General features: G+C 53.9%; 13 protein-coding genes across 13 annotated transcripts; 8 read left to right on the forward strand and 5 right to left on the reverse strand.

Annotated features, from left to right (window-relative positions):
- Positions 1-34: 34 nt before the first annotated feature.
- On the forward strand, positions 35-1,600 carry L226DRAFT_528630 (mitochondrial carrier). Its single transcript, XM_067679420.1, has 8 exons — positions 35-104; positions 192-220; positions 281-349; positions 405-555; positions 609-929; positions 983-1,094; positions 1,146-1,348; positions 1,408-1,600. The coding sequence occupies exons 1-8, from the start codon at positions 62-64 to the stop codon at positions 1,416-1,418; spliced, it is 939 nt and encodes a 312-aa protein (XP_067543043.1). The 5' UTR covers positions 35-61; the 3' UTR covers positions 1,419-1,600.
- Positions 1,601-1,684: 84 nt separating this feature from the next.
- Positions 1,685-4,267, forward strand: L226DRAFT_497578 (P-loop containing nucleoside triphosphate hydrolase protein; the record flags this gene model as incomplete). The annotated part of the gene is made up of 10 exons (XM_067677620.1): positions 1,685-2,055; positions 2,113-2,223; positions 2,276-2,473; positions 2,523-2,683; positions 2,734-2,913; positions 2,965-3,053; positions 3,105-3,246; positions 3,296-3,577; positions 3,633-4,015; positions 4,070-4,267. 10 exons carry the CDS (start codon positions 1,685-1,687, stop codon positions 4,178-4,180), a joined length of 2,028 nt encoding a protein of 675 aa, XP_067543044.1. The 3' UTR covers positions 4,181-4,267.
- On the reverse strand, positions 4,069-7,546 carry L226DRAFT_528632 (indigoidine synthase A-like protein). Its single transcript, XM_067679421.1, has 15 exons — positions 6,945-7,546; positions 6,843-6,893; positions 6,770-6,786; positions 6,687-6,718; positions 6,549-6,639; positions 6,482-6,497; positions 6,346-6,426; positions 6,248-6,293; positions 5,981-6,193; positions 5,895-5,927; positions 5,716-5,843; positions 5,252-5,662; positions 5,082-5,193; positions 5,019-5,025; positions 4,069-4,965 (listed from the first exon to the last, which is right to left on the reverse strand). Exons 1-15 carry the CDS (start codon positions 7,359-7,361, stop codon positions 4,224-4,226), a joined length of 2,397 nt encoding a protein of 798 aa, XP_067543045.1. The 5' UTR covers positions 7,362-7,546; the 3' UTR covers positions 4,069-4,223.
- On the forward strand, positions 7,510-8,110 carry L226DRAFT_607592 (molybdenum cofactor synthesis 2; the record flags this gene model as incomplete). The annotated part of the gene is made up of 1 exon (XM_067685828.1): positions 7,510-8,110. Exon 1 carries the CDS (start codon positions 7,538-7,540, stop codon positions 8,108-8,110), a length of 573 nt encoding a protein of 190 aa, XP_067543046.1. The 5' UTR covers positions 7,510-7,537.
- Positions 8,111-8,266: 156 nt separating this feature from the next.
- Positions 8,267-9,623, reverse strand: L226DRAFT_565044 (uncharacterized protein; the record flags this gene model as incomplete). Its single annotated transcript, XM_067683734.1, has 6 exons — positions 8,267-8,394; positions 8,448-8,520; positions 8,575-8,773; positions 8,829-9,031; positions 9,087-9,519; positions 9,580-9,623. 6 exons carry the CDS (start codon positions 9,621-9,623, stop codon positions 8,267-8,269), a joined length of 1,080 nt encoding a protein of 359 aa, XP_067543047.1.
- Positions 9,624-9,820: 197 nt separating this feature from the next.
- Positions 9,821-11,591, reverse strand: L226DRAFT_528634 (N-terminal nucleophile aminohydrolase). The gene is made up of 11 exons (XM_067679422.1): positions 11,333-11,591; positions 11,189-11,256; positions 11,079-11,137; positions 10,947-11,022; positions 10,794-10,893; positions 10,707-10,741; positions 10,543-10,650; positions 10,401-10,490; positions 10,261-10,350; positions 10,169-10,199; positions 9,821-10,111 (listed from the first exon to the last, which is right to left on the reverse strand). The coding sequence occupies exons 1-11, from the start codon at positions 11,481-11,483 to the stop codon at positions 9,924-9,926; spliced, it is 996 nt and encodes a 331-aa protein (XP_067543048.1). The 5' UTR covers positions 11,484-11,591; the 3' UTR covers positions 9,821-9,923.
- A 172-nt stretch (positions 11,592-11,763) lies between these two features.
- L226DRAFT_549250 (phosphoacetylglucosamine mutase) lies at positions 11,764-13,788 on the reverse strand. The gene is made up of 6 exons (XM_067682661.1): positions 13,621-13,788; positions 13,452-13,569; positions 13,007-13,396; positions 12,516-12,956; positions 11,941-12,463; positions 11,764-11,880 (listed from the first exon to the last, which is right to left on the reverse strand). Exons 1-6 carry the CDS (start codon positions 13,719-13,721, stop codon positions 11,801-11,803), a joined length of 1,653 nt encoding a protein of 550 aa, XP_067543049.1. The 5' UTR covers positions 13,722-13,788; the 3' UTR covers positions 11,764-11,800.
- A 216-nt stretch (positions 13,789-14,004) lies between these two features.
- L226DRAFT_565046 (vesicular-fusion protein SEC17) lies at positions 14,005-15,028 on the forward strand (the record flags this gene model as incomplete). The annotated part of the gene is made up of 4 exons (XM_067683735.1): positions 14,005-14,281; positions 14,334-14,514; positions 14,567-14,741; positions 14,795-15,028. The coding sequence occupies 4 exons, from the start codon at positions 14,005-14,007 to the stop codon at positions 15,026-15,028; spliced, it is 867 nt and encodes a 288-aa protein (XP_067543050.1).
- Positions 15,029-15,367: 339 nt separating this feature from the next.
- Positions 15,368-16,565, forward strand: L226DRAFT_565047 (uncharacterized protein; the record flags this gene model as incomplete). The annotated part of the gene is made up of 5 exons (XM_067683736.1): positions 15,368-15,641; positions 15,692-15,961; positions 16,014-16,199; positions 16,253-16,376; positions 16,430-16,565. The coding sequence occupies 5 exons, from the start codon at positions 15,368-15,370 to the stop codon at positions 16,563-16,565; spliced, it is 990 nt and encodes a 329-aa protein (XP_067543051.1).
- Positions 16,566-16,761: 196 nt separating this feature from the next.
- L226DRAFT_528639 (uncharacterized protein) lies at positions 16,762-19,493 on the forward strand. Its single transcript, XM_067679423.1, has 19 exons — positions 16,762-16,799; positions 16,869-17,095; positions 17,155-17,209; positions 17,271-17,308; positions 17,372-17,448; positions 17,508-17,528; positions 17,591-17,627; positions 17,677-17,698; positions 17,755-17,778; positions 17,830-17,865; positions 17,914-18,007; positions 18,062-18,158; positions 18,207-18,372; positions 18,427-18,486; positions 18,543-18,555; positions 18,626-18,639; positions 18,697-18,753; positions 18,812-18,903; positions 18,954-19,493. The coding sequence occupies exons 2-19, from the start codon at positions 17,010-17,012 to the stop codon at positions 19,387-19,389; spliced, it is 1,425 nt and encodes a 474-aa protein (XP_067543052.1). The 5' UTR covers positions 16,762-16,799; positions 16,869-17,009; the 3' UTR covers positions 19,390-19,493.
- A 240-nt stretch (positions 19,494-19,733) lies between these two features.
- Positions 19,734-24,422, forward strand: L226DRAFT_450706 (uncharacterized protein; the record flags this gene model as incomplete). Its single annotated transcript, XM_067674966.1, has 16 exons — positions 19,734-20,696; positions 20,756-20,840; positions 20,894-20,948; positions 20,998-21,433; positions 21,484-21,649; positions 21,702-22,029; positions 22,083-22,108; positions 22,168-22,212; positions 22,265-22,288; positions 22,341-22,362; positions 22,413-22,614; positions 22,661-22,867; positions 22,922-23,089; positions 23,143-23,688; positions 23,739-23,981; positions 24,039-24,422. The coding sequence occupies 16 exons, from the start codon at positions 19,734-19,736 to the stop codon at positions 24,420-24,422; spliced, it is 3,900 nt and encodes a 1,299-aa protein (XP_067543053.1).
- L226DRAFT_528641 (flavo protein) lies at positions 24,405-25,412 on the reverse strand. Its single transcript, XM_067679424.1, has 3 exons — positions 25,344-25,412; positions 24,568-25,266; positions 24,405-24,506 (listed from the first exon to the last, which is right to left on the reverse strand). Exon 2 carries the CDS (start codon positions 25,200-25,202, stop codon positions 24,585-24,587), a length of 618 nt encoding a protein of 205 aa, XP_067543054.1. The 5' UTR covers positions 25,203-25,266; positions 25,344-25,412; the 3' UTR covers positions 24,405-24,506; positions 24,568-24,584.
- Positions 25,413-25,569: 157 nt separating this feature from the next.
- On the forward strand, positions 25,570-27,225 carry L226DRAFT_528642 (DUF947-domain-containing protein). Its single transcript, XM_067679425.1, has 5 exons — positions 25,570-26,015; positions 26,069-26,289; positions 26,349-26,412; positions 26,466-26,802; positions 26,868-27,225. Exons 1-5 carry the CDS (start codon positions 25,650-25,652, stop codon positions 27,113-27,115), a joined length of 1,236 nt encoding a protein of 411 aa, XP_067543055.1. The 5' UTR covers positions 25,570-25,649; the 3' UTR covers positions 27,116-27,225.
- Positions 27,226-27,288: the final 63 nt, after the last annotated feature.

Consider the following 27,288-nt stretch of genomic DNA (forward strand, 5'->3'; position numbering starts at 1 on the left):
TCTCCACCTTGTCCTCCCCCTCCACTCAGTCTCCTCTCCTTTCGGTTTTACCTCCGTCAAAATGGCCGACGTCAAGAAGGGCAAGACTCCCCAGGAGTTCTTTGGTGGGTATATGCTGTTTCCGCGCCGCTGCCCCGCCGCGTGCGGTGTCTGCTGCAGGATATGAGTGCTGACCTGGCGTCCGTGTGCAGTTGACTTCATGATGGGTGGTGTGTCTGCCGTACGTTTCGCGTCCTTTGGCTTCTCCGACGTGTCATTCAGCTGATCCTGTGCTCTCCAGGCTGTTGCGAAGACCTCCGCTGCCCCCATCGAGCGTATCAAGCTCCTGATTCAAAACCAGGACGAGATGGTCTGTTAGTCTGCTGCCTGCACAGTGCGTCTCTTCTGAACGTCTTTTCCTCCAGATCAAGCAGGGCCGTCTCGCGGAGCCCTACAAGGGCATCGGCGACTGCTTCAGCCGTACCTACCGTGACGAGGGTCTTCTCTCTCTGTGGAGAGGTAACACCGCCAACGTCATCCGGTACTTCCCCACGCAAGCTTTGAACTTCGCCTTCAGTGCGTCAATCTACCCTAATATGGTAACTGGTCGTTACTGACGTGGCATGCAGAGGACTACTTCAAGTCCTTGTTCGGTTTCAAGAAGCAGGATGGTTACTGGAAGTGGTTCGCTGGCAACGTCGCGTCTGGTGGTGCTGCTGGTGCTGCCTCCCTCCTCTTCGTCTACTCGCTTGACTACGCCCGTACGCGTCTCGCCAACGACGCGAAGTCCGCCAAGGGTGGAGGAGCCCGTCAGTTCAACGGTCTCGTTGACGTTTACAAGAAGACGCTTGCCTCGGACGGTATTGCCGGTCTCTACCGTGGATTCGTCCCCTCCGTCGTCGGTATCATCGTCTACCGTGGTCTCTACTTCGGTGTCTACGACTCCCTTAGTGCGTATCATGCCTGTTTGATAATATTTCCTGATCGCTCACCTCTCCTGCAGAGCCCGTTGTTCTCGTCGGTGCCCTCCAGGGTTCGTTCTTCGCGTCCTTCTTGCTCGGCTGGGGTGTCACGATTGGTGCTGGTCTTGCTTCGTACCCTCTCGACACGATTCGGTTAGTGGTTCCCTCAACGATACTCTGCTGCTCTTGCTGACATATTTGCAGTCGTCGCATGATGATGACTTCTGGCGGTGCTGTCCACTACAAGTCCATGTTCGATGCCGGTTCGCAGATTGTCGCCAAGGAGGGTGCCAAGTCGCTCTTCAAGGGTGCTGGTGCCAACATCCTCCGTGGTATTGCGGGTGCCGGTGTGTTGTCGCTCTACGACAAGCTCCAGGAGGTCATGTTCGGCAAGGTCTACTCTGGTGGTACGTGTTATTTCATTGGCTTGGTGCCCGACGCGACGCTGACCCGTTACTACCTTTAGGCTCTGGCTAAGCGTATATGTCTCGGACATTTTACACTGTATCAGCCTCATAGTACTATCGTTTACCTTGCACGCTATACGACTTTCCGCAATAGATACTGTCGTTATTTCTCCGGTATCGCATGGGGTTGGACATATTATCATCCTCTAAGTACACGTAGACTCGAAATCGAAGCATTTCTGATACCACCCATTATCCGAGTAAGCGCCAGTGGGACTGCGCGATCGTCGCTTAGACACCGAGTCGGCTACGGTGAATACTCCTTACGCTCGTTCCATGCGATGTCTATGGCGGCCACTGTTTTCCGCCTCTAACACTTCGCGACGGTTTAGTGCCAGCAGTCATTGCCTTGTTACTCTGCGACCCTATCAAGAGTCTTGTCTGGAGACCTGTCTTGATGCGTTGAAGAAAGGTGCGACACGGATTGGCGTTTCGCTCCCTACAGGGGCAGGCAAGACCACAGTCTTCATATCCCTTCTGTCGAAATTGGCGGCACCGGCGCATGCTCCTGAAGCTTCCCGGGCACTCGTCATCGTCAACAGCGTTGAACTTGCTCAGCAGACCGCAGATCAAGCGAGAAGACTCTTCCCTGACTGGAGTGTGGAGATAGAGCAGGGCAAGCATCATGCTTCGGGATTGGCTGACCTGTGAGTGCTGCACGTCAGTGAACGCTGATTATCGAGGTGTGAGTTGTGATTCTCTAGCACTGTCGCAACCTTTCAGACACTGTTGCGGGCGCAGAGGCTGGAAAAGTTCCGTGCTCAGTACCTGAAGGCTCTTATAGTCGACGAAGCCCACCACGCCGCAGCGCCTTCGTGAGTCCAGTACTGTTGTTGTATTCCTGAAACCGTCTCAAAGTTTGCAAAGATATCGTCGCATCTTGTCCCATTTCGATGCTGGGATCAAGAACCCAGACGAAGACTTCGAGCCTCCGGAGCTATCTCACAAAATACCCATTCTCGGATTCTCCGCGACGTTCAGTCGCCATGACGGGCTTGCCTTAGGGTCTGTCTTCGAGGAGATAGTCTATCACCGAGACTTCTTGGAGATGATTAAGGAGCAATGGTGTGTGTCTTGGTTTTTCCCTAGGTGTCCCCCTCATTCCCCGCGTCAGGCTCTGTAATGTGCGATTCACTACGGTTCGGGCGAACATTGACCTCAGCGAGGTCACAGTCAACTCGCGGACTGGCGACTTCAATCCCACAAGTCTGGCTCACGTTGTCACCACCGACACTGTGAACGAGTTGATTGTGCGCACTTGGCTGGACAAAGCTGGTTCGTTCTGTCCCTCGCCCAAATCGTCCTGACCTGACCGCTCATTACAGCGGACCGCAAGTCTACGCTCATCTTCTGCGTCAACCTCTCCCATGTCTCCAGGGTCACGGCGGCGTTCCGCGCAGCGGGGATAGATGCACGGTACTTGCATTCGCATACTCCTGCAGCTGAGCGCAAGGCACTGGTCGCGGCTTTCAAAGCTGGAGAATACCCCGTCTTGGTCAATTGCGGTGGGTGGTGACCTTCGAGGCACAGTGATTTCCATATTTACGCGCATACAGCTGTCCTAACTGAGGGCGCGGACATACCCAATATCGACTGTGTAATGGTCGCTCGGCCAACGAGGTCTCGCAACATCTTTGCACAGATGGTGAGTGTGTCGACCTATGCGAAGAGGCTCGCTAGCTGACAGCGGGGACAGATCGGTCGTGGCATGAGGCTGTCTCCAACCACTGGAAAGGAAGATTGTCGTATCATAGACTTCGTCGACTCGTATGACAGGGTTGGCGGGGTGGTATCTGCACCCACGCTTTTCGGTCTTGATCCTGCGGAATTGAGCGATGGTGGGTATCCGCTCTTATCAGTTGCACCGTATACTGACGATCACGTCAGACGAGACCATTGAGAGCCTCGAAGAACGTAGGGCCGCGGTGGAGGAGGGCGATGGAATTGACACCCCCAAATATGGTCCATCCGGTCCTGTACCACAACCGAAGTCGGTAACATACATCGACCACGACGATCCCTTCGTCCTTGCGGATCAGGCCTCTGGAGATCCGAACATACGGACTATGACCCGTAACGGTTGGGTCTGTTGTGGTGACGATGTCTATGTTTTGGAATGTCTCGGAAAGGGCTACATTCGTGTCGCACCAGCGGAAGGTGATCATGGTGGTAGGCAGTCCATGCACCGTTTACAAAGTCTGAACTCTTCCTGATGAATACGCAGACGCGAAGTATGTGGCGCACTACACATCGCCGACTATGCACCAGGCGACGGCTTTCATGCTCAAGATCTCGCCATTCCGACGGAGCAAGAAGATCCTGACGGCGACGACGTTGGCAGATGCGATCCGAGGCTGCGACACCTACGCTCAAAAGGAGGTATTACCCGGACAGGTCGGTCTCGGACTGCTACGCACAGCGAAGTGGCGGTGGGAGCCAGCCTCCGAGTCCCAGAAGCAATTCATCATCAAGCGGTGGAAAGCTAGAAAGGTGATAGCAGCCGCGGACGGGGAGGGCAGGTCGAGGCCTGCTACAGAGGAGGGTCTCAAGGATTTGAGGAAGGGGGAGGCAGCTAACATCATCACTCGTTTGAAGCATGGGGCTCAGGTATGCTGGAATCGCATGCACTTTACTTGAATGACTGCTGACACTGGTCCCTAGGCGCGGTACGAGAAGATTAAAAAGGAGAGATTGCGTACGGTCCTCGCTGTGGAGAAGGAAAAGGCGCGCAAGGCGAGGGAGGTTGTCAAAGTTGGTCCACTAGCGGCATGATCAGCGTAGATTGTTTTGGATGCCATATAGTACATCGCTAAACCTAATGCAATGACTCATTGCTCGACAGGGTCGACAGTCTGGGAGAGACTGCATGTTCGCTCTGCAATGTGTAGACCGCCGCTAGCTGTGCCTGCTCAACAAGCTGGTCGAGAGACTCAGGGTTGTCAAATGCATCAGGCGTTTGCGACAGCGTGGCCAGCATGGATCCGACGAGCGAGTCGCCCGCGCCCGTCACATTGACAATCTTCTCCTCGGGCACCTGGATGGGAGGGAAATGTTTCAGAACGACAACGCTTGATCTAGATTTGTGGCGAGCGACAATCTGGCGCGCGAAGATGTTGCTGCTCTGTGTGGCCCATGCGGAGTTGTGCGCCTGCTCGCCAGAGACGCGGAAAGCAGCAATGAGGCCGCGCTCGCCGCACTTGATGATGAGGTGTTGGAAGAATGGCAGCAGGTTGATCGCCATCTGGGCGATGCCGTTGTCGACCAGGAAAGACAGGTTGCCTGTAGGGGCGGGCTCGTCTCCGACTGCACTCCGGCGGGACAATCGTTCAAGCTCCATGCGGAAGTCCGAACCGAGGCCCATGTCGTCCACGACTTTCCACCAGTACTTGTGTGCAGTGAGCTCCAGGGGAGACGCGCAAGCTTCCTGGTACATATGAGCGAGCTCGAGCACGTTGGGCGTCGCGAAGGTTACTGGAGCGCGGGGGATGCTGGCCGTGTTCAGCGCCGCTGCGACTGCAGGGAATATCACGGTAGACTTGGGTACAGAGGTAGGTTCGCTGGGGTAACATTATGTCAGTCAGTAGTCGAGAGAAGGTAGTATGACACGGACAAGAATGCTATCGCGCAGGTCAGTAAGACTAAGTATGCACGTTCAAAAAGTGAGGTAACGTACTGGGGATATGCCGCTTGTTGGCATATTTGACTAGTGACTTCAGGGTCTCCTGCGACATATTTGCATCCATTGCCATGATCGTAGGGTGATGCTTGTCGATTATCTCTGTAATCTAGCAGGCACCGTGACCGTCCGTTCCCCCCACGAAATCAAGAGTTTGAGCTACTGACCTTCGACACCTCCAGACTCCGTATGATCTCCATATCAGCGACACCACCCGTAAGACCACCAGCACTATCGAGCACCATGTTGCAGACCGCGGTGCGTGCAGCTGGGACCTTGATCAGGCCATCTGTTCGCATCCCAATATTCTCGGATTCCGACACAAGCAGCTGCCCGAATACATCGTCGCCAACCGGAGACAGCAGGACCGTAGTATGTGCGAATTCCTTTGAGTGTGATGACAGGATCCGATGGGCAGCCTCGGCAACGTTGCGACCAACGCCGCCTGACGTCAGCGAAATAACTCCTGGTGTCGTCGTCTGTAGATTGTTGTGAACAGTGGTCGTTCCCGGTACGGGGTCTGCGCGTGCGGTGATATCCACAGCAGCCGATCCTATGACAACCAACTTCGCCGGAGGCTGAGATAGCATGAATGACGATGAAGTCAGGGCAAGCGTAGCAAGAAAATTACCAGATGAGTTGACTTCTTGTGGCCAGGGTCTGGATTGAACCCAGCAGCTTGGTGCACGACATGAGGATGCGATGCTTTTCCAGTAGCTTCGCTCGCCAGCTGCGCGTACGCTACGGCAATCTGCCCACCTAATGGTAAGAAATTAGCAATGACCCATCCCTAAATTGTTCGCGACTCACCAACAGTCGCTGTATTCTGAATGAGCGCAATATCTGACAAACGTTGTTAACAAGACATGACCAAGTATACCGTCGAAGACACTGACTACTCGCTAGCGACTTGCCGGCAGTCAGTTCGCCCACGCGTTTCAGGAGCCAAGGCGTTGCCTCCTTGCCTCGTCGGCTCACGCCATTCTCTTCGGACTCTTTGACGGCTTGCTCCACAGCACGCTGAAGTTGTTCACCAACAGACTCGTACTGTTCGGGGATCGGGACCGCAAACAACGCGCCGTTCGACATCCCCAGCTGTTCGTGCGTGTCTAGGGAATTGCATGAGCATAGTGCACCATCACGAGCGGAACCATGGCACGAACAGAGAATCTTCGCCGCCGATACTGGGTCATCGATGCGCCAAGGACTCTGCAGGTGACATCTAAGTGATGTGGCGTTGTAACAGTGGAGAGAACAATACCTTGAACCCGCTCCGTCTTGAGTAGAAGGCGGGAAAATCATCAGTCGGACCGTAGGATACAACCGGCACGCCTAACGTTTCCTAAGTACGACATTCCGTCAATAGCTGGCCTACGTGACCAGAACTTCAAACAGACCAAGTACTCCAATGTCCTGTTGAACAGGTGAGATATCATTCAATGATATGCATATGCAGGGTTTCACCTTCCAATATCCAAAATGGACTTCACCCCGGCCGAAACCAGGCCCAAGGGACAGCGGGTGAGCTCATGAAGGTCGGCGGATATATCCATGGCTATAGGTCTGATCAGAATAATTCTGAAACAAACTCCTGCTACTTACTTGACTCTGCACCCCTATGGACACCTCCGAGCCTACTCCCATGTGTGAGGTCGGACTCATGGGAGGCGATGAAAGCACATTACCCTCCGGTAGCAAAGACCTAATATAACTCACAGTCAGTTCTCCGCCTTACGAACATTAAACAGACTACTTCACCTTAATTCCAGCAAGTGCAGCCAATATCAGGGTCGTGCTGCAAGTTGTTCCCTGCTCGGGAGTTCGTTTACCAAGAATGAACCGCAGATGCATGCCACTCACCCCGTCCTTCTTGAGAGAAATAGCCGCACCAAGGTCTCTTCTAGACAGCTTCACGACGCCAGGATTCTTCGCCACATCCGCAAGATGTTCAAGCTCGCGAGGCTCGAGCCCGATCTTGACCCGTCCTTCGATAAGCCCAATGGTAGCGGGGACGGCTCCAGCCTTGCGGACATTATTCTCCACTGACTCTGCAGTCTCCCTGTTGGTGGGATACGGCATCCCATGCGTGACTATCGTGGTTTCAAGCGCGACCACTGGCCGGCTGTGAGCAAGAGCATCCTGCACTTCGGGGTGGACGTCGATGGGAGCAAACTGTTTGAGGGCCGCAGAAAGCGAAGAGACAGGTCGCTTAATGCATTGCAAGGACGCTGAGGTAGGTCTGAGCAAAGGGGTAGCGCGCCGTTGGAGGAGATACATGAAAGGAAGCCAGCGCAAGGTGGGTGTGGACCGGCGGTCAAGCGAAAGCTCGGAAGTCGGGCCTGAGCCGCGCGATCCCAGGAGCGTCGCGGGCACCATGCGAACCTCCCGTGCTCAGACTAAACCCCACCGGCATACTCATTCAACCCCATTCTCGTTTGCATAGTCACCGCTACATGGCTTCCACACCCCCCGCTTCTGTCGAGGCGCGTCTCGACATCCCCGAAGGCACATGCGCTCTAACATACGAACCTCTCGACGTGCAAGCTATAATCAACTCAGTCACAGACGATGCTGCCGGAGCCACCGCAGTATTCATCGGAACGACGCGAAACTCATTCAAGGGTGGGGATGCCTCTTCCGTGTTCTGGTCCTCCTCCTCATCGTTCACAGGGAAGGTGGTCACGCGGTTGGACTACCAGGCATATAGCAAACTGGCCATCAAGACCATGGCGGATATCATTCAGAATGCACACAGCGCATACACCCGCTCTGAGCACCACACCGCGCTGACGGGACCACCCCCACAGTCCTTGATTCGATCCACGGTGCACCACCGTTTGGGGACCGTCCCAGTCGGAGAGCCCTCCATAGTAATCGCAGTTTCATCACCACATCGGAAGGAGGCGTTCATGGCATGCGAGCGGATTCTGGAGGAGGTGAAGTTGAATGCCCAGATATGGAAGAGGGAGTTCTACGAGGGTGAGAGGGAAGAAGACGCCGAGTGGAAGGCGAACGTTGGCCATTGATTGTGGTGACGGATTAATACATGTGAGTTGAATAGCCGTGTACTAGAACCAGTGTCAGGAATGGAGTACGCTCCTACGTTCGGTGTATGCATGCGAGGACTCACATCGTCATGGCAGGAGCGTGGATGGGGAGGCTCGGCGAGTAATCGCAGCAGTTCAATCCACTTTCCATTCCTTCGTAACAGCATCGTCCTCATTGCTCACAAGGAGCTCAACAGACCAGATAGCCAACGTGAAGAAGATGTTCATCCACCTCCACCAGACCTGCGAGGAATGATCCAACACTAGGGACATACTCGCTTTAGCAATGGAACATCGCATGAACGTAGAGACTTACTAAGCAGATGTGAGTAGACAGTCACAAAGATAGACTGGCGGTAAGTCAACAGCAAGTAGGTGAGCTTCGAAGTCTGTACGCCCTGGTCAGTCAAGGAGCAATGGATCTTCACCGAGTTCAACCGTACCGGACGACCCTCCCATCCATCGTCAACGCCGCTTTCGCTCTCCCAGCTATCGGCACCAATGGTAGGAAGGATGCGTGAGGCGAAGTGCAGCACGATCAGTCGGTACACCAATGCGAAAAGGACAGGCTTCGGCAGCGTATTGGAGACAAAGTTCACCAGGGTCTGTAGATGTGGGAGAATGTTGGAGACCAACGGAGTGCTATACCGCAGAACATGAGATTATGTCGCTAGGAAAGAAGGAGGAGAGGACGCACTAGGAGAGTGCTGGGTCTAGTACAAGAGCATCATCCACACCGCACAACCATACGTTATACGCGACAATGAGGGCGAGGCAGCTCGTCTCAATCACGTTCGTGCGACGAAGGGCGAACCCGATGAACGTCAGAAAGATCAAGGTGGTCAATGCGACCCCGAGCAGGGTTGAGGAAAGAGGAGAGTCGGCCGTAGCAGGGTAAGACTGAAGAGCGCATTGATTTGTTTGCCCCAGATTCTACGGCAATTAAGGTACTCACCACGACGACCCACCACGCCGAAGCCACATATGCTGCCGCTGCGCCAACAAGCAAACCAAATTGATACCCTTCCCCCTCATCAACGAGCTCCTTTCCGACCTGTCCGAGACGCTGCGCCACCAGAAGACTAGACATGCCCTCCATCACGATAAAACCTGGACTGGACCATTGCAAAATCTTGCCCCACCAGGAGGCGGCGAGCGTGAGCCACGGGTGGACACCCTCGGAGAACGCGTTGAAGCAGACGAGGAGGAGGAATGGGTGCATCGGCACCTGCATGATGCTCAGCGCGGGCGAGCCCCAGAAGAGCACGAGCGTGCCATGGATGAGCGAGTGGATGAAGAGAAGCAGCGAGAGAAGAAGAAAAGCGGACTTCGATAGCGTCGAGAGTGTGAGCGGGAGGAAAATCAATATCTGGAAGACGGTCGAGAGCCTGGGTGGCGGGTATATGTCAGTGCCTCTGCGTCCGAGGGTGTGGACATGGCGGACTCACCTCGCCGTACTGGAGAGCGCGTGCCACAGAAACCAGGGAGCCATAGCCAACCAGTATCACCAGCGGGCGATACGGGAAAGCTTCAGATGTTGGCCTGTGGCCAGAGTCGGGACGCCTGCGATGGCGTGAAGACAAGTTAGTCGCCTTCTCTGCGCACACTTCAATGGACACGTGCGGCAGGGCAGCTGCCGCCACAGACGTAGCTGCACCCAGCTCGCATGGTGTCACCCCAAAGTGCAATAACGTATGTATACTTTAGATGCAGGTATACTCTAGCTGATGTACAAGATAGATATTTTACATCCTACGAAAAATGTCCCATCGTGAAGCAGCCCAGTGCATCGTCAGTGAGCATGAACCGAGTCCCGCCTAGGGCTCAAGAAACCTTTAGCTGCCGCGAACTCCGTCCCTCTGCTAGTGGCAGTAGGGTCTGAAGGGGCAACGTAGAACTTGTCGACTATAGGAATCTGCAAGAGGTTCATCTTGGGGGTGATGACCACCATATGGTTGGTTCGAATCTCCATCCAGTCCGCTGCAGTGAAGGTCAATCTAGTATTTCACGGGCGGCCATTCAACTAAAGCAACGCACCTTTCTCGAACGTGAGTGGCTCGCTCGCAATCTGTATGCGTTTCGTTCAGTAAATGACCGGTGCTGAACGGAAGTATGGCGGGAAATGGTACCATGATGATGTTCTCCCGCTTGTCGGTTTTAGACATCTTGTAATGGCCACCTTCGGCGTACTCACTGAAGGTACTCCCAGAAGAGAACCACTGCAGAGACATAAGCAAGGTATCCACGGTACAGACTCGGATCGGCTCACCAGAGACGCGGCTTCGTCAGTGCGTGACGTGATATATCGAGTCGCAACCACCGTCTCGCCGTCAGTGACACAAAAGTTCATCAAGCTAGGCTACGAAGGAAATCATTACATGAGCAGAAGCATCGCAGGACAATGCACTCACCTCTGTAATGCCGAACTCTTCGGACAACGCGTTAATATGTGCTATCGTTTCTTGCATGGCGCGCTGGAGGACAGCAGGGCTAAAACGCTTCGCTTCAGGATTGGGCAACTGTTTGGGTGACGCGTCAGTCGACCCAGCTGCATATGTGGCAACGACATGTCTACCTTCGACAGCAAGAGAGCGAATGCCCATTGAGAGTCTGCACACTGTCAGTCCAGTGCGTCGTCATCGCATGTGCTCACACGACTCACCAGTGTTGCCGCTAACCCAATTGAATATGTCATCGGGTACGCTCATCATCAGCTTGCGTTTGATTTTGCCAAATTCCGCGATACCGCCATTGTGCATGAACTGGAAGAAGCGTCAAGAACCTCATAGAAGACGAGTCGAGGAGGTGGGCTTACCATGAGCTTCCCGTAGGACCACGGATGACAGTTGTCGAGGCTCAAAGTCCCAGCCGTGGTGGCGCGAACGTGGGCACTAGAGGACGCCACGAATGAGCTTCCCTGCACTGCGAACCCAAGAAAGATGCTCACAAGACCAATGGAGACTTGATCTTCTCTGCTAGACGAACCAGGTTCACGTTGTTCCATGCCTGTTCGACGGAGTTCAGGCGGACACAATTCCGGACAATCAGGGTACATACCGGAGTAACTGAGGTGAAGATGCACGGCTGGTTGCCCAACTCTTCGTCGTAAACCGAGTCATACCAGCCTGTGCACGCGAATCGGTTAGTTGTGAGTCGCCCTTCATAGTAAGTCTGACGAGCAGAGCATCAGAGAGTACTCACCCACTCCGAAGCCATCTCCGTTAATAGGTCGACGGTGGTCCAAGCGTAACCGCGAGTCATAAGCTTGGTTTATGATCGAGTGGCATGGGCGGGTGAGGAGGTGCGAGAGCTGCACAGGCTTGGTGCCTTTGTATATGACGAACCGACACATTGGTGGCGGCGAAAGACTTCAGACCAGGGAGTCAATTCCAGCAGCGGACGAGACAAGTAGCGGGGAAAGGCGATGGTCGACCGACACGAGACATGGCGACATAGTGGCTCATCTATAGCTATAGCCTCGCCGCTTGCATGCAAGCAGTCCGTCCGCTAACAGCCGCTAACGCCCCGGCAACGGCCGATGACTCAAATTCACCCAACGGTTCTCCAACGATTCCAAACTCTGAGAATTCCACACGTAAAGTACAGACAGAATACACTGCTCCGATGCTGGTCTTTTCCCACCGTCTCGGCCAATCTGCGGTCGGACATCTACAAGAATTCGGACGGGCGTTTCGCCGGATCGCCGCCGACCTCGTCGTACACCAGTCCCGCGACACGGAATGCCAGCTCTACAGAAAACGTGGACCAATCAGCTCCGACCGAAACCGGGGAACGTAGCTGGAACGCACCGTCTGCTTGCGCTCTTACAGCGGCTTCAGCGTAGACGCGGACAACATCCTCCGTGCCGCTCGGGCGGACGAAAGAACGACCGCCCTCATACCGCCGGACGAGCTCGTCGATCTTCGCTTGCAGCCCGGGTGGGCTTACTAGCCGCCTCTCAGCATCTTCGGTCTTGAAAAGATGTCTGTCCGCGACGACAACCTTCACGAGCCGGTTGGGTAGGTCGACGTACAGGGAGTTCCACTCAATGCCGCTGTAGGACTTGTGGGCCAATACGACTTCCACAAGGAGCATGTCGGAAAGCGCATCGCCTACAGTCTGGTTGATCACATTCGTAAGGTTGATGAGGTGGTTGAGCGCTGTATGCTGTGCTGGGGTGGACGGTTGATACGTGGAGAGCTTCTCAAGGGTGTCGGGGGAGAACAAAACTGTGCCGTGACCATTTGCCTCGAAGTAGACGCCAATATCGTAGTGCTCTGCGGCGTGGTGGAGGTGCTTGACACCAGTTGGGACGCACTTGACTGGCAGGCGCTAGGTATAGACATGAGTGATGTTGCCCAAGGGCATGAATGGGAAGAGTTACCTCGGATAGGTACTTCGTGGAACCTCCGTTGGCATACGCCGTCTGGACGATGCCAACCTGGATCTGACTATCCAAGCCCGCGGACTTAGTAAGCTCGACGATGAATGCTGCCACAAGTGCGGCAATCTTATCTCCGTCGAGCATGTGGAACTGACTGCGGTCGTCGAGGTAGTAATAGATGAGACGGTCCGCGTCACCGTCAAGGCTGCATGCTCTTTGACCAGGCTTGAGTACGGAAGACAGAGAAGGTGGCAGTCTCTGTGAGGTCTTCACGTAGTCGGCGCCGCAAGCGTTGTTCAGCGCACCAATGGTATCGATGGCCGTGTTCTGGAGGATGATCGGAAGGGTGTCACCGAGGTGCTTAGCCAGCTTCTCAGCCACTATGGCACCCACGCCGTTTGCGCAGTCGATGATCAGAGGAGGAATGGCAGGCTTGCCAGCCTATTACGACATATAAGTGACCGTCGATCTCTTTGACGAAAGACACGTACCACCAGTTTCTTAAAGGAGGTGCTCAATTTCTGCAAGTATCCTTCTTCTGAGTCGTCGCCGTACGAATCCTTGGTGCCCTTGGTGTTAATCGCCTTGACAAGGTAGTGCAGTACTGGGGTCGTCGTTACTCCGGCGTTCCGGGCTTCGACACCCATAGCCTTGAAACCATCCTCCACAGAGGCGATTAGAGCGGCTCCCGATGGACGCGTGTCACGAGCGTAGACCACCCGTGCGGGCTTGGACAGGTCAATCTTCAGGTTCTGAACAAGTGTCTCGAGCACGGAGATGAGCACATCCGTGGTGGGTGCGTTGGCTAACTTAGTAGCATAGGCTTCCCATGAGGCTTCAAGCATTTCACCACGAGGGTCCACCAACTTGACTCCGTTATCCTAGTTGGAAGTAAGCACAAGCATCGAACAGTAAGGCGATGCATGGCGTACTCACAGGCTCTGGGTTATGAGACGCGGTGACCATGACACCAATGGTCTTCCCATCCAGCCTTTTACTCCTCAAGGCGGCCAAGATCCCCACACGGAACATGACGGGGTCCAAGGCATTCCCACTGATGCACTGATCAGCATATGGATCGACTTCATCGGAGTGGGAGACGTACAGGGTTCTGAAGCCGGCCGTACCGTACTGGAACGTCACATTGGGCGGCTTGGGGTGCTGGGCTGCAAGAGCCCTGATGGCGTCTACAGGTAGCGAGGTCATGATGGTTGCGATGAAGAGGTGGGCGGGAAGGGTGGACGACCTGAGGACTATATATCCTCGCGGTCTGGAAGGCGTTACATGCGCGCTCATGCGCGGTGCGGTCCTCTCTGGATCTCGATCGCGACGGCGCGCTGAGCACGTGCGACGCGATGCATGATGATGCATGCACACATCTAAGTCTTGTCTCTCACCGCCAAGCTCAGCCTCCGTCTTCGCTACTTCATCGCACAGACTCCTCTGTTCGTCGTCTGTACCGCAGCCAGTCCACCTGCTCGATACCACTATGCCAGCCAAGTCTCAGGGTCAAACCCTACTCGAGAAGGCCGACAAGAAGGCTAACTCTTCCACCGGATGGTTCTCCTCGGCATCTACCAAGTATGAGGAAGCTGGCGACCTCTACCAGCAGGCCGCGAATGCTTTCAAGATTGACAAGCAGTTCAAGGAAGCAGGCGATGCTCATGCGCGCGAAGCCGAGTGTAGGGAGAAGTGCCAGGAGGGCAACGAAGCTGCGAATGCTTGGTGGAATGCCGCCAAGGCGTACAAGAGAATCGATCCCAGTCGTAAGTCCATTTGTTGCTGTACAACCACACTTCTAACACATTAGCGACTCAGTTGCGGTGCAAGCTCTCTCGCAGACGATCACCCATCTAACTAAGGCTGGCCGCTTCAGGCAAGCTGCGGATCGCGAGAAGGAGATTGGGCAGATATACCTCCAGGAGTTGAACGACCTCCGCAAAGCTTGCGAGAGCTTTGAGCGGGCGGCAGAGTGGTACTCGCAGGAGGATGCTACTGCGTACGTATAGCAGTGATCTCTTTGGTGATAAGTTCCTAATGCGTGTATCCAGGACGGCCAACGCATGCTACAAAGATGCCGCCGATCTGCATGCTGAGCTTGAGGATTTCCCGCAAGCAATCGCTCTCTACGAACAAGTAGCGAACGGTTCTCTGTCGTCCGCTCTTACAAAGTACAGTGTCAAGGAGTACTGGTTGCGTGCTAGTCTCTGCGCTCTGGCGATGAAGGTACGCATCCGATTGGTCTTCCGCTAGCTGGCGTTGGACTGACGTAGTCTTAGGATACTGTCACTGCCAAACGGAATCTGTCTAAGTATGGGTCTCTTGACACCACCTTCACCTCTACTCGGGAAGCGAAGTTCGTGAACATCCTCGTGGAAGCTATCGAGGGCGGTGACATCGAGGCGTTCACTGCGGCAGTCTTCGAGTTCGACCAGGTTACGAAGCTGGACAATTGGAAGACTAGCATACTCTTGAAGATCAAGAAAGGAATAGATTCGGACATCATTCTGTAGGCTTGCAGGCTACCGTGACCGATGCTCGCCGTGTACACTACGATACACTGTACCATTACCAGTACCGCTGGATATCGTCCTTGTTTTCTGGATACATCTCCGAAATAGCATGTCCGTAGTCTGCTCATTCGCGCCGGACATCGACGATGAGGACATCTTTGAAGCTTTGAAGTCCGGACACGTCGACGACAGCTTTCACGTGATCCCGAACACCTCCGGAGCTTGGTGAAGTTGCTTGCTCCCCGCCGCATAGTACCTCTCTCTTCCCCTCTCTGCACTCTCGCCGCACGCTCAATCGTAGCGGACACGTCGCAGGACGCGCTTGACGCGACAAACCTGATGTCTTGGTTTGCTCGCCTGATACTTGCAGTCCTGCACGTTGTGTATCGACTAGTTCTTGTATTCAAGAGCCTCTCCACTCGTTTCCGCGCCCAACCCAGTCCTCTGACCGCGGAACGGTCAAAATTACCATCCCATCTTGCTCTCTCTCTTTCACCAAATCTGGCGGCGGGCGAGGAGAGCAATGAGAAGTACATGCTCGACAGCGTGGAGAAAGTGGCTGGCTGGTGCCAGGTCCTAGGGATACGACGGCTCACCGTATACGACCGCGAAGGTGCGCCGAAGCTTTATGCGATCCTGGAGCGCACACTAACAGTCTCATAGGTGTCCTTGTGAACAGTTCATTGGACATCCGCAGACGAATACTACCTGCCCAAGCAGAGGAAGCAGATGACTCCCCCGTTGAATGCGATATACGCTATCCCCTTACACCCCCACCCTCCGATGATGCAGAGTCCAGACCACTCTCCCCTCACGCGCATCCCATAGTTCCAAAACTGTGTGTCACTACTATCCGCTTCCCCATGCCTTCCTCGAGGTCAAAACGTAGAGCAAGCGTCAGTAGAACAACTCTGAAGCGCCGACGCGTCGCTCGTGAGTTAATATGCCACAAATCCTATCTGCAATGCATCTGAAACGTACTTAGGCAACGACGAGCATGCGGAGGAGTCCCCACTGACCTTGCATGTAGTCTCCTACAAGTCTGGCAAACCCGCCGTAGCGGCAACGGCCACCACTCTCCTACGCGACCATATACACCGCAAGACTAGCGACGTCTCTACCTGTATATCCATAGACACCTCAATTCAGAATCTTAATGCGATACTAGAAGGTGAGCCTTGGCAATACAAGGAGTCTCGAGGTCTCACGTATCGCCATGGACAGGCGAGCATGGATTCCCTTCGCCGGATCTGATGATTGTGCACCGCAAGCCACCTGTTGGACAGATGCGCTCACCGGTGGAACTCGGCGGCTTCCCTCCATGGCAGACGAGGCTCACGGAAATCTTGTAAGTCCGGTATATGAAAATACCCTCTGCATTCGCTCATCCGATATGCACAGCTGCGATCCCTATCCTAGGGCCACTTCATGGTGGGTTGGTAGCTCATCTAGGGTAGAGCCGTCTTCCATCAAGGAAGCCGAGTTCAGGAGAGCGTTAGATGAGTTCGCCGATGCTGAGATGCGTCTCGGCAAGTAGCGACTTGATGTGCGTTGGATGGACTACGAGGGACTGTTGCATAGTATATTATTGGGTCACTAGGATAATTTGACATTGTCTGGATGCTCAGAGGAGCTATCCTTACCTGTTTGATATGATTACACCAACTACTAGCTGTCAGGCCACAGCCTACCTGTCGCATACTGACATCTACCAGAATAGCTCTTCGGGCTGTCCTCCGTCTGCGGCTTGTTGGTCCGTGATCAGTTCGAGGCACGTTTTGAATTTCAGTCTTATCACCTCCCATCGTGACAAGGATTGCTGACATCCAGCCCGGATCAGCTTATGCGTCCACGCCCATGAATCTGGGCGGTGGGATTCGGGAGGCAGTATATGTACACGCAGGCCGACCCCATCATATAAATGCAACCCCCTTTTGACGAGCCCCACCTCGGAATTTGTTGACTCTTGACCTGTGCTGCCATGTTCGACGACGGGAAGTACGATGCTGGCGTCCCTCCGCAGCAGCCGAGCGATACCTACAAAAGAATCATCGTCTGTTGCGATGGGTGAGGTTATGTTCGTCACGCATCGTGTTGGATGGTTAGCTGACTTGCCCATATGATAGCACTTGGCAGGATGGTCTTGACGCAAGACAGAAATGGAAGTATACCAATATCTTGGTATGGTGCTCACCCAATGCATCAGTAGCCCTATGAGTTCATTTGCGACTTTGCACTGCAGAGGCTTGCGCGTTCCATCAACCATGTAGACGATCGTTTGTAAGTGGAAGAGTGTCCTTGCTCAGAAACTTATACGATCTCTCGTGACGTCCTGCGCCGCAGCGACCCGCCCGTCCATCAAGTCGTGTTCTACCAAAACGGCATTGGCACGGAGAATCTCTATGACAAGATCATTGACGGTGAGACAGTCTGTTAGGAATCCTTCCCGCATCTCATGCTGAACAGCCCGTGGTGATAGGTGTGACCGGTGCATCATTAGGTATGCGCGGTGCCAACATAACCCATGGTCCTTGAGTACGCCTAAACTGACTGGGCGCTCAGCAAACAAGGTTGAAGAAGCATATGGTTTCGTCGCTCAGTACGCCCCACTTAGCATCCTCATAGGAAATTATACTAAACCTCTGCAGCAACTACCGGCCCGGCGACGAGGTTTGTCAATTTCTAGGTGAGGCCTGTAGATTGCATGCTGACAATCAGTTTCGTAGATATTCCTGTTCGGATTCTCTAGGGTAAGGGATCAATAGATACGACTAGAAGGTGCATTGATCCTCTCCACATAGGGTGCATACACCGCTCGAATGGTCGCCATGTTCATCGTGAGTTAATCATACCTGCCAAATAGTGGATGCTCACGATTTCATTAGGGGGCTATCGGCGTTTTAGACAGAACGCAGATGGATCACTTCGCGTCCATTTTCCTCGCATACCAGAAACGCGGGAAAGCGGAAGATGAAGAAGGTACCCAATATCAATGAGTTGCTATGCTGTGGATATCCCTGACTCCCTTAGCAGAGAAGCGTCTGCTGGATGAGGAACTTGAGCCATGGACCAGCTCAAGCGCGTCTGGCAAGATGCGTGTCAAGGCTGGACCAGGGCATTTTTCCATCAAGTAACATCACTCACTATATGCATTGAGATTTCTACTGACTATAGACAGGGTTATCGGAGTGTTTGATACTGTCGGGTCCGTCGGAATGCCCGAAGAGCTCACCCTCACAAGCCAGAAGATCAAAAATATCTTTGGTTTCCCCAATCATCGTCTCGGGCACCACATCAAACGGGCGTACCAAGCCCTTGCTCTTGATGAAACACGAGCTGATTTTGTGAGTGTGAGTCTCAGCACTTTCAACTTTTGGTATTCACAAGGCATTGCATAGACGTGTGCCAAATTCGAGCAGACCCAAATGGGTCGAGAGAGTGGGCAGGTCTTGAAGCAGGCAAGTCCCGTGTAGACCATTGCGATATCCCAAGCTAACCGCCCGAGTATCGATAGTGTTGGTTCACAGGTAAGCCACAATAATATGGGTATGGATTGCCTGTACCCATCCCGTTGCATGGTCTGTCTGGTAACTGCAGGGTCCCATTGTGATGTGAGTGGAGAGAGCCTTCAACGGATGTGATCAAACTTTGACGAGCCTGACCGACAGATTGGAGGGGGCTTCGAAGAACACGACCTATCCGATCTGACTTTGAACTGGTTGATTGTAGGCGAATATTCCTCGCATTTCTCGGTCACTGTACGTTGACAAACACTGTTGCTAGGCGAACATTGAGGACGCCCTATCGTTCAACTATGACTACGTCACATCCCTCCCGCAACCAGATGCGCCTTGGGGGACACAACCTCCACACGAGTTCGTTCTTTTGTCACTCGCATTTTACGCGGGATACTGATTCCCAGTAGTCCTCTAACTGGAATCTACAAGGTTGCGAAAGTCAGCCGACGACAGCCTCCGAGCGAGACCGACGAAGTCACGCATGAAACGATCCACCCATCTGTCATGGCACAACCGAATCTCAGTACAGAAGTGAAACATGCACTGGATAGTCACCCATCCATCTTGCACCAGCTCTTGCCATGGGAAATCAAGGTGAAGGAAGTCTGGGATGCCAAACTACAATCCGAGTCGTTCCGCCCCCATGTACTCGCCGATGTCTCCAGTTCGTCCCAACACCATCACAACCATAGCTCAAGTTTTACCCATATAGCTGTGGAAAAGCTCAAACATCTCAAGCACGAGGATGACGCGGCCGGGACGGATGACTTTCACAGCAGTCGGATCCATAACTCATGGCTTCAGAGCAGTATCGGGCCCGTGATGCAGGAACTCTTGAAGTAGGCACGTTATTGGGAGGGGGGAGGGAGGGGGAGCTTAGATCGTGCATTCTTGTGATCTGACATGTAGTATGTGCATGGTGCCATGTGAACCGCGCCATTATGCAGGCATGGTTGTTCCGTCCTTCGAAGGCTTCAAACCACGATCATACTATATGAGGAAACGTAGGCGAACGAGCCTGACCACGTGCGCGCGAAGATGCGTCGCGTAACAGTACTACTTACCTCCCACACCCAGCGACACGCTCGCCTTTCTGCCCTCCACGACAGCCGTGCTCTGCTTGTGATGCTTTCTTGACACACTCTACACGACACCGTCTACCCAGGACCTCACAGAAGGCACAGAGGATGACAGTGAAGGACTTGGTCGGCCTCTATGAGGCGCGACCGGACACTACCACATCTTCCCCACCCCCGACTCGCGCCAAGTCCGGACAAGCCCGTCGAAAGTCGCTGAATCTTGAATCTACCTCTTCAGCACTCACCGGCCTGGGACCTTCACAAGCTCCGGACGTGCCTGCGCCGTCACCCGCGAGGTTCATTGCGCATCCTCTCCTGCGGCGGCGGGAGCCCAGCACGGCCGACCAGGATGACGACTCTGTCGTCCCGACCCCACTTCCTTCACATGGCTCTGCAGCTGCTTATGCTCCCTTGTATACAGAGGACGATGACGAGGAGATAGTGAAGGGGGTGGTAGATGGCGATGTCACGGACGAACTTCTCTCTGTTTCAGGGCGTCAACGAAGTATGTTTCCCCTTGAAGGCTCGCACATGTCAGGATGGGTGGAACCTGCCGCAGCGACAGACGAAGAATCAGCCATTGAGCTCCAAAGCTTACTCCCTGGCACGACGGGCTCGTCACAGACCGCTCTACTTCCTGCGTCACAATCTCGGCGGGACTCGTTACGGTTGTATCATGCAGAGACGGTCTCGTTTGCCTCCACTGGCTACAAGAATCCTCCACTCTCTTCATCTACCGTCACGCTGGTGCAACCATCGCGGGTCCTTGGTTCACACACTCCGATCCCTCTTTCGCAGATTTTAGCCAGGAATGCTGCACCAGTTTCTCTGCCCAAGCTGGACGAGTACATATCGTCGTTGGACATGCCGAAGTTCCCTGTAACTTATGTCACGAGCAGGGAGAAGGGCAGAGGGAAAGACAAGGTCTCCGACGTCGCGATGTTCCCACCGCTTGAACGTCTGAAAGGGACAACCATCGTGGATCTCGAGAACAACTCAAAAATCCCCCCCGCCTGGCGAAATCGCGACACCATCTTCTCCAGTCTTCTAAACGTCGCGCTCGGTGTGACAGTACGCGTCCTTCTTCGTTAAGAGTCCCACACATTATTGACTTATGGGTTTTGTTCCAGGGCTCCAGTGCTATTGCGTCATTCTATAGCATTGAAGGCCTAGTGGATACACTGCAGATATTTGCATTACTTCTCAGTACATTCTGTACGTGATGACCTAGCCAATCGTTCAAATAAACTAAACGTTGCACTATGTAGTCTCTCATGGAACGAAGCCAGAGGATCAGTTACGGACATTCTTTCTACAGAAAGTGTAAGTACGCGTATCCTGCATGCTGGCGAGAACTCACATGAAGCCCCAGGCCGAACGTTCTTGCATTTAACTTCGCTTCTACGCTCCTTCAATCATTGATTCTGCTGGTTGTTTTCATGATCATCGCCGGCGTCCTCCTCTACTTCTTCATGAGGATGACGGCTGCTTGCTGTTCCGTAATCGTCCCAGAAGGGCTCCAGTCAACTACTTACCTCAAACATTCATGGTCGGTGCTCCTCTGCAGTTTTGTCTTGACAGTGATATACCTACCGTTGAGCACAATGGCCGTCCATGTCCTTGTGTGGTCGGATGACCTTTGGGTCGTTCCGAACCCCTATACCAACACGACAATCGAGGTGAAGCCGTTTGGTCCTCCGGACGAGTTTCGCGCTCCATTGGACTTCTGCTATACAACTACCATGCTCCGTAATGAGATCAACTACGCACCAGTAGTGGTTGTTATCGCTATCATATGCTTCCTTGCGGTGAGTGCGCTCTCCATGCTCGCTCGAAGCTTGTGCTGACGGTCCCGCAGTTGACTATTTGGTATCCAATCCATCTGCACCGGACAATCCGTCGCATTACCCCCAAGGTCGATCACTACACAGAACTAGGAACACTTCGCAGTCAGAGCGATATGGACCGCGAATACCAACGACTTCTTAGTCGCGACAAAAACCCGTTGTCTTTCCTGTACGGAGGTACGTGACACGTACTGCTTTAAATGGATGTGTATATTCATTTCCATTCCAGGGTTCCGGAGAGGATGGGCTACCTACGAGTCGACATACCTCTTCGCCAAGCTGACGACCTTGCTGCTGACTGCCGTCATCAGTCCCGACAACTGCGTCTTCCGTAACGCTTCGCGCGACAAAGTCAACGTTGCACGTCAAATATTGCTGCTCATCGCCATGCTCATCTTCTTTGGGGTACAATGCGTCTTCGCGCCTTTCTTGGATCCAGTCAACAATGCCAGCGAATGGTTTTCCCGCCTCAACTACGTCTTGACATCTGCTGTGTCGCTTGCTGTCGCATTCAACGTGCCCGGACAAGACATTCTCAATGGACCAGTGCTCTACATGTGGGTATCCGCTCTCGTTGAGGTTCCGACCAGATGTTGAACCTCATTTACAGAATCTATGTCGTAACTTATGGACTAAGTTTCTGCAAGCATCTCCATGTCTTTCGACGCCATGCACCGTCCTGACTTGACTTGCAGACTTCATCTTCATCAACATGTCTCGCGCGCGACGCTGGGTTAAGAGTAAGATTTGTCTACACTACGCCAGAATATAAGCTGATTCTACCACTAACAGGGCTTGCGCGTCGCATTGACTTCAGTATGTCCTGCATTCGGATGTTGCAAGCCCCCATGCTGATTTTCCTTTGCAGGCATTGATATATTTTCGCCAAGGTATGTTCACGTTGATGGAAGTTCGGCGGTATCGCTCAGCACACGTCAAGGCTGGATCTCTCGTCTCACTCGCCACATACCAAACGTCGCATATGGCAGGAGGCCATCACCACGCTGCTTCTCACGGACGACCATTGTCATATACCCAAGGATCAGAGGATGGAGTTCAAGCAGGCACGTAATGATGAGTATCCACCTTATCTTGTGGGCTTCCAAGGTAGTCCCGGCGAAAGACATGTTGAGAACCTGAAGGTTCGTACTACACCCGAGGTGTATCGTCTTAGCTGACGTCACACAGATCCTGAGAGAAGTTGGCTCCCTTGCGTACCACAAGGCGGTAAAGCTCGTTTCGGGGCCAGACTACGAGTGGTTTCGTTATATGGAGGAAACCATCCAGAAGCACTTCGTTGGTCCAGATTGTTATTGGAAGCCGCACGGGACAAAACCGCGGGGATGTACGAAATTCTTCGGTAATGCTTGGTGGATTCCCTTCCCGCCGACCCTGGTGAGTTCGCCGCTGCACAATCACGCGTAGAACGAGTAGCTGAATTCCTTCTAGGTGATCCAGTACGACGATGGCCCGGAACTAGTTCTGAGCGAAGTGAAGGACTTCGAGCAGTATCTGGAACAGAACTCCAGTGAGGACATCGTGCGCAAGCGACAAGTTCGTATGGCGCTGCGCGCATTGGATGGCCAGTATGTTCGGTGGCCATACGATCATGTCGAGGTACGTGAAGTAGCATAACATCATCTATATTGCTATTCAAGCTTCATGTGCAGTACGTTGGTGATCGCGGCAAGTTCTGCTGTTGCGGGAAGCGCTATGGAGCCAAAACGACCATCCACTACCAAGCAGCCAAGTTCGAACTCAAACGTAACGGACACATCGAGTGGGAGGGACTTGACCTGGGCAGCGGGTTCGACGTCCAGCTCACGTATGCCAAGGACGTACAAGTAGGCGGGAACGTCATCGGACTCACGGAGGACTACGACCTCAACCAGCTGCTCGCCCACTTCCTGTCATTGAACGAAAACTTGGTCCCGAGCCGCTTGTCGTACATCGAGGCAGTCATCCACAACTATCGCCATCACTATCAGAAGGAGTTCGAGTGGAAGAAACGTACACTTTCTTACCGCTTTCTCAGCGAGGTCTATGATCATTACCCGCGTGAGCCACGGGGTCTCTCCGAGAGTGCGGTGGAGATGGAGAGCGATCCGCGTGTTCGGAAGCTCATGGCTGGTAGTGTCGATGTCTTCGGGATCACATACGAACGCATGACTGCAGTGTCGAGCTCTGAGCTCGCGACTTGGTGGTACATCTTCTGGGTGAGTGCTTATAAAGTGAGTCTCGGGACGCCGGACTAACCGTGCGACAGGACGACCTCTGGCGAAGGAACTGGGAAACAATCGGCGCGTTCGAGAAGTACGCAACGGACTTCAACCCGCATTATCCGACGTCCATTGCCTATACTCCTCTGCCGAGGGCCGCGCTCGAGAACTTCCTCACGCAACGCGGTCTGTTGCACAAGAAGCCCAAAATCTTCGACTTCTTCCATGCAGGCTTTTTGAACAAGATGTACTTGCGGATGAACGACGTCGTCTTCCACGGAATGGACAGGGTAAGCTGTTCCACGAACACTCGGATCCTCCCTATTGCTGACAGGACGGGGTCATAGGCCATAATCTTCCACCTGGGCGACGACGCGTCGGAGCTAGACATGGAGGAGATCGACCTGCAGACGCTTCCTCGTCCGTCTACGCTAGGTACAGGTGGCGGCACGGAGTACGACGACGAGTCGATCCGTGCGCGCCCCGCGTACCGTTGGGAAGGTATCCTCAATGATCCCCTCAGGAAGCGGAAGACCCATCGTAGACGGTTCCTCTCTAAACTCGCAGTGTGGTTTGGAATCAGCCCTTTGTGGCGCACTGGCGAACCATCTAAAGGTCTCTCGTTGGACGTCCGGTTGGAGAATGGCAAGTACGTCTTACTGGAGAGTGTCGCGACCGCGAACGGTCGGAATTTGGGAAAGGGCAAGGGGGTGGAGGGGAAATTCATCTAGCATACCATCTAATGACCTCATGACTGTCACGATACATAGCACTGTACTCTATATACCATCGCATGAGTTCGGAGATCGAGAGACCTTATACACATGTTAGAAGAGTCAAGACGCGTCGCTGCGAATGAAAACAGTATCTACGTACAGGAATCTTCTCTTCCTTTATGGCTGTGGCTTCGCCATGAGCCTCTTCATTTCCTCTATCGCCTCCAAGACGTCCGGCTCGAATGCCTTCAGCCATTCTGGGGGTTCGCCTTCGGTGGGCACGTTCGCTGAGCCCTTGGGCCACTTGATAGCGACTTCCTTCTGCGCGAGTTGCATTTTGAACGCGCCTCCCAACAGCGACCTGAGGAGAGTCGCACACCGCTTGCCTCCACTGCTGCCGTATGTTACGACGACAACAGGCTTGTTCCTCCATTCCCAGTACAGATGATCTAACGCGTTCTTCAGCTCGCCGGGATACGAGCCATTGTACTCTGGAGAGAGCACGACGAAACCGCTGCAAGAGGAGACGAACGTGGCCCACTCGCGCACGGCTGGGTTGGGGTGTTTCGCAGGATCGCGGATGTCGGCGGGAACGTGGGTACCGTCCGTGATAGCACCGAGAGGGAGAGGCGGCTTGGTAGGGTCAACGAACACAACGTCCATCTGAGACGAGGATGGATGTCTCGAGTTCGGGTTGTTGAGTGCTTGGCGGAGGACGGGGGTGAGCCAGTTCGCGATGCCGATGCCCTGGCCGGGCCTGCGCAGGCTCCCAAGGATGAGCGCAACTTTGGACATGGCTGCGGTATCAAGAGGAGGACGGGCGTGGGGGGTGAACTTAAGTGGCTTCGGCTCTATATAGCTGGCTCAGGTGAGCCGGTGGTGGGGTTTCATGTCGCCATTGGATGGCTATGATTCGCAACGTGGGCAGGGGCTTACAGTGGGTGAATTTGATCGCGGGGTGCCTTCCAAGACAGAAGCGTAGTTTACGACTCGAGACTGGCACGGAAGATAGGTGGGAGGAGAGGGCAATCGAAGGACATGCGACGGTCGACGCGCGATCGGAACACGGTCACGGTGCGCATCTCCAAGCCATCTTATCTGATAAGATGCTTGGCCTTCCTCAGGCTGCTGTCGACGCTTAACGAGTACCATCCCAGTTGCAGCATTGTCTCTCCTCTATCACCTGTGTGTTCGCATCTGCTTAGTTTCTGTGCCGTTTCACGCTTCAGATCATTCCCCTCCATGCCTCGAAGACCCCGCCCCGCAACGAGGCGTCGCCCGCAACAAGGGGAATCTCCAGAAAAGTTCAAGCCTGCTGCGAGTGCCTCCCGTGCAAAATCTGCGGCCACGGAGAGGAGGTCTCAACCACAGAAAGAGAACTCAGAGGTGGACTCATCGGTCTCCGAATCAGGGTCTGAGGACTCCTTTGAGGAAGATGAAAATTTGGACGAGGATCTGTCCAGGTCAGAGGCCGAAGAGGGTGAACTCGATATGGATGATGAGCCGGACACCGCGCGAGTTGCACAGTGGGTGGACGAGGAGGAGCTGGACGACCTATCGGAAGAGGAGGACAGTACAGGTGACGAGAGCGCAGATAAATCACGTCTGGTACGTTCCCTCACTTCGCATATCGTCCCAGGGGTTTAACTGTGTATGTGTAGCAAGCGGACTTGCAATCGCTCTCATTCGGTGCTCTGCGCAAGGCGAAGAACGCGTTGGCAAAGGCGCAGGTCATGAGTGGTTCTGAGGATGAAGATGCTTCGGATGAGTCTGAACCGGAAGAACAGCCTGCTGCTTCGATATATCGTTCAGAGAAGGGCAAGGAGAGGGAAGTTCCTGTCCGAGACAAAAAAGAGATACCGAAGCGCAAGCATAAACATGCGTAAGTGATTCGGTGTTGTGAATCAACGACAACTCCTATATCTAACTTGCGTCCTGTAGACCACTCGAGATGTCATCAAGGAGGCCAGTGCCGCGGGCCAGGCTCGTTGGAGAGGAGAAACCTGTGCGTGACTGTCCTCCGTTCATGCATGGTGCATATGCTCATAGTATCTTCAGGCCCCTCGCGACCCACGCTTCTTGTCTGTCACTGGGGAATACGATCCGAAGCGATTTCAGACACAATATGGTTTCCTCTCGACTATGCACGTGGATGAACTGAAGACGCTGAGGGAGAACTTGAAACGTGCCCGCAAATTGCTGGCCAACTCTCCGCGAGATCTGCGCCCGGAGAGAGAAACGGAGGTTGAGCGATTGGAACGTGCGGTGAAACGTGCAGAAAGCGCGGTGAACAAGGATCGACGGGAGAAGGTTGAGATGGACGCTCTCAGTAAGGCCGCGAAGGAGGAGCGAGAGAAGCAGAATCAAGGCAAGAAGGCTTGGTACATGAAGGATGGTACGTGCTCATTCCTGCCATGGTACTAACAAGAACTTACGCCGACGCCCTCTACCATCGTGTAGCGGACAAGAAGGCGTTGCTCCTGCGTGCAAAGTATGACGCATTGGCTGCAGCAGGTGGAAAGGGTGCGGTGCGGAAGGCTATCGAGAAAAAGCAGAAGAAGGTGAACCAGAAGGAGAAGAAGAAGAGGCCGTTCGCTGCCGGACAAGCTCCAAGAAATGGACCGCTGGGAGGCGAAGGTGGTCCCTCCCGCAAGCGTTCACAGTCTGCAGCCGAAGGCGGTTCGAGGAAGCGTCCGAGAAATACATAGCATGTTACGCCTGCTGTATCTTGCCTCACCCGCACATGTAATCTCCCTTGTATACTCGGTTGGATATGGCAAACGTGCCATAGGCTGGCGAGAAGTATATATGACGTGCATACAGTAACAGGCTGCGGCATCACCCGCACGGGCGCCTGTGGACGCACATGCGAGGGTTTTCT

This window comes from Lentinus tigrinus (assembly GCF_003813185.1).
Source record: "Lentinus tigrinus ALCF2SS1-7 unplaced genomic scaffold L226scaffold_1, whole genome shotgun sequence".
NCBI lineage: Eukaryota > Fungi > Basidiomycota > Agaricomycetes > Polyporales > Polyporaceae > Lentinus > Lentinus tigrinus.

Bases quoted from the DNA above. Each gene is read 5' to 3' on its own strand.
- L226DRAFT_528630 (XM_067679420.1), top strand. From the start codon at position 62: ATGGCCGACGTCAAGAAGGGCAAGACTCCCCAGGAGTTCTTTG. The intron at 221-280 runs GTACGTTTCGCG...TGTGCTCTCCAG, and splicing joins TGATGGGTGGTGTGTCTGCC to GCTGTTGCGAAGACCTCCGC. The intron at 556-608 runs GTGCGTCAATCT...CGTGGCATGCAG, and splicing joins AGCTTTGAACTTCGCCTTCA to AGGACTACTTCAAGTCCTTG.
- L226DRAFT_528632 (XM_067679421.1), bottom strand. From the start codon at position 7,361: ATGTATCTCCTCCAACGGCGCGCTACCCCTTTGCTCAGACCTACCTCA. The intron at 5,928-5,980 runs GTCAGTGTCTTC...AACGTTTGTCAG, and splicing joins CGGCAAGTCGCTAGCGAGTA to ATATTGCGCTCATTCAGAAT. The intron at 5,194-5,251 runs GTCAGTAGCTCA...GGTGCCTGCTAG, and splicing joins GGAGTCTGGAGGTGTCGAAG to ATTACAGAGATAATCGACAA.
- L226DRAFT_528634 (XM_067679422.1), bottom strand. From the start codon at position 11,483: ATGTGTCGGTTCGTCATATACAAAGGCACCAAGCCTGTGCAGCTCTCG. The intron at 11,257-11,332 runs GTGAGTACTCTC...TCGCGTGCACAG, and splicing joins CGGAGATGGCTTCGGAGTGG to GCTGGTATGACTCGGTTTAC. The intron at 11,023-11,078 runs GTGAGCATCTTT...GGCGTCCTCTAG, and splicing joins ATCAAGTCTCCATTGGTCTT to TGCCCACGTTCGCGCCACCA.
- L226DRAFT_549250 (XM_067682661.1), bottom strand. From the start codon at position 13,721: ATGACCTCGCTACCTGTAGACGCCATCAGGGCTCTTGCAGCCCAGCAC. The intron at 13,397-13,451 runs GTGAGTACGCCA...ACTTCCAACTAG, and splicing joins CGTCTCATAACCCAGAGCCT to GATAACGGAGTCAAGTTGGT. The intron at 12,464-12,515 runs GTAACTCTTCCC...GTCTATACCTAG, and splicing joins CCACGAAGTACCTATCCGAG to CGCCTGCCAGTCAAGTGCGT.
- L226DRAFT_528639 (XM_067679423.1), top strand. From the start codon at position 17,010: ATGTTCGACGACGGGAAGTACGATGCTGGCGTCCCTCCGCAGCAGCCG. The intron at 17,628-17,676 runs GTACGCCCCACT...AAACCTCTGCAG, and splicing joins GCATATGGTTTCGTCGCTCA to CAACTACCGGCCCGGCGACG. The intron at 18,373-18,426 runs GTGAGTGTGAGT...GGCATTGCATAG, and splicing joins ATGAAACACGAGCTGATTTT to ACGTGTGCCAAATTCGAGCA.
- L226DRAFT_528641 (XM_067679424.1), bottom strand. From the start codon at position 25,202: ATGTCCAAAGTTGCGCTCATCCTTGGGAGCCTGCGCAGGCCCGGCCAG.
- L226DRAFT_528642 (XM_067679425.1), top strand. From the start codon at position 25,650: ATGCCTCGAAGACCCCGCCCCGCAACGAGGCGTCGCCCGCAACAAGGG. The intron at 26,290-26,348 runs GTAAGTGATTCG...TGCGTCCTGTAG, and splicing joins AAGCGCAAGCATAAACATGC to ACCACTCGAGATGTCATCAA. The intron at 26,803-26,867 runs GTACGTGCTCAT...ACCATCGTGTAG, and splicing joins GGCTTGGTACATGAAGGATG to CGGACAAGAAGGCGTTGCTC.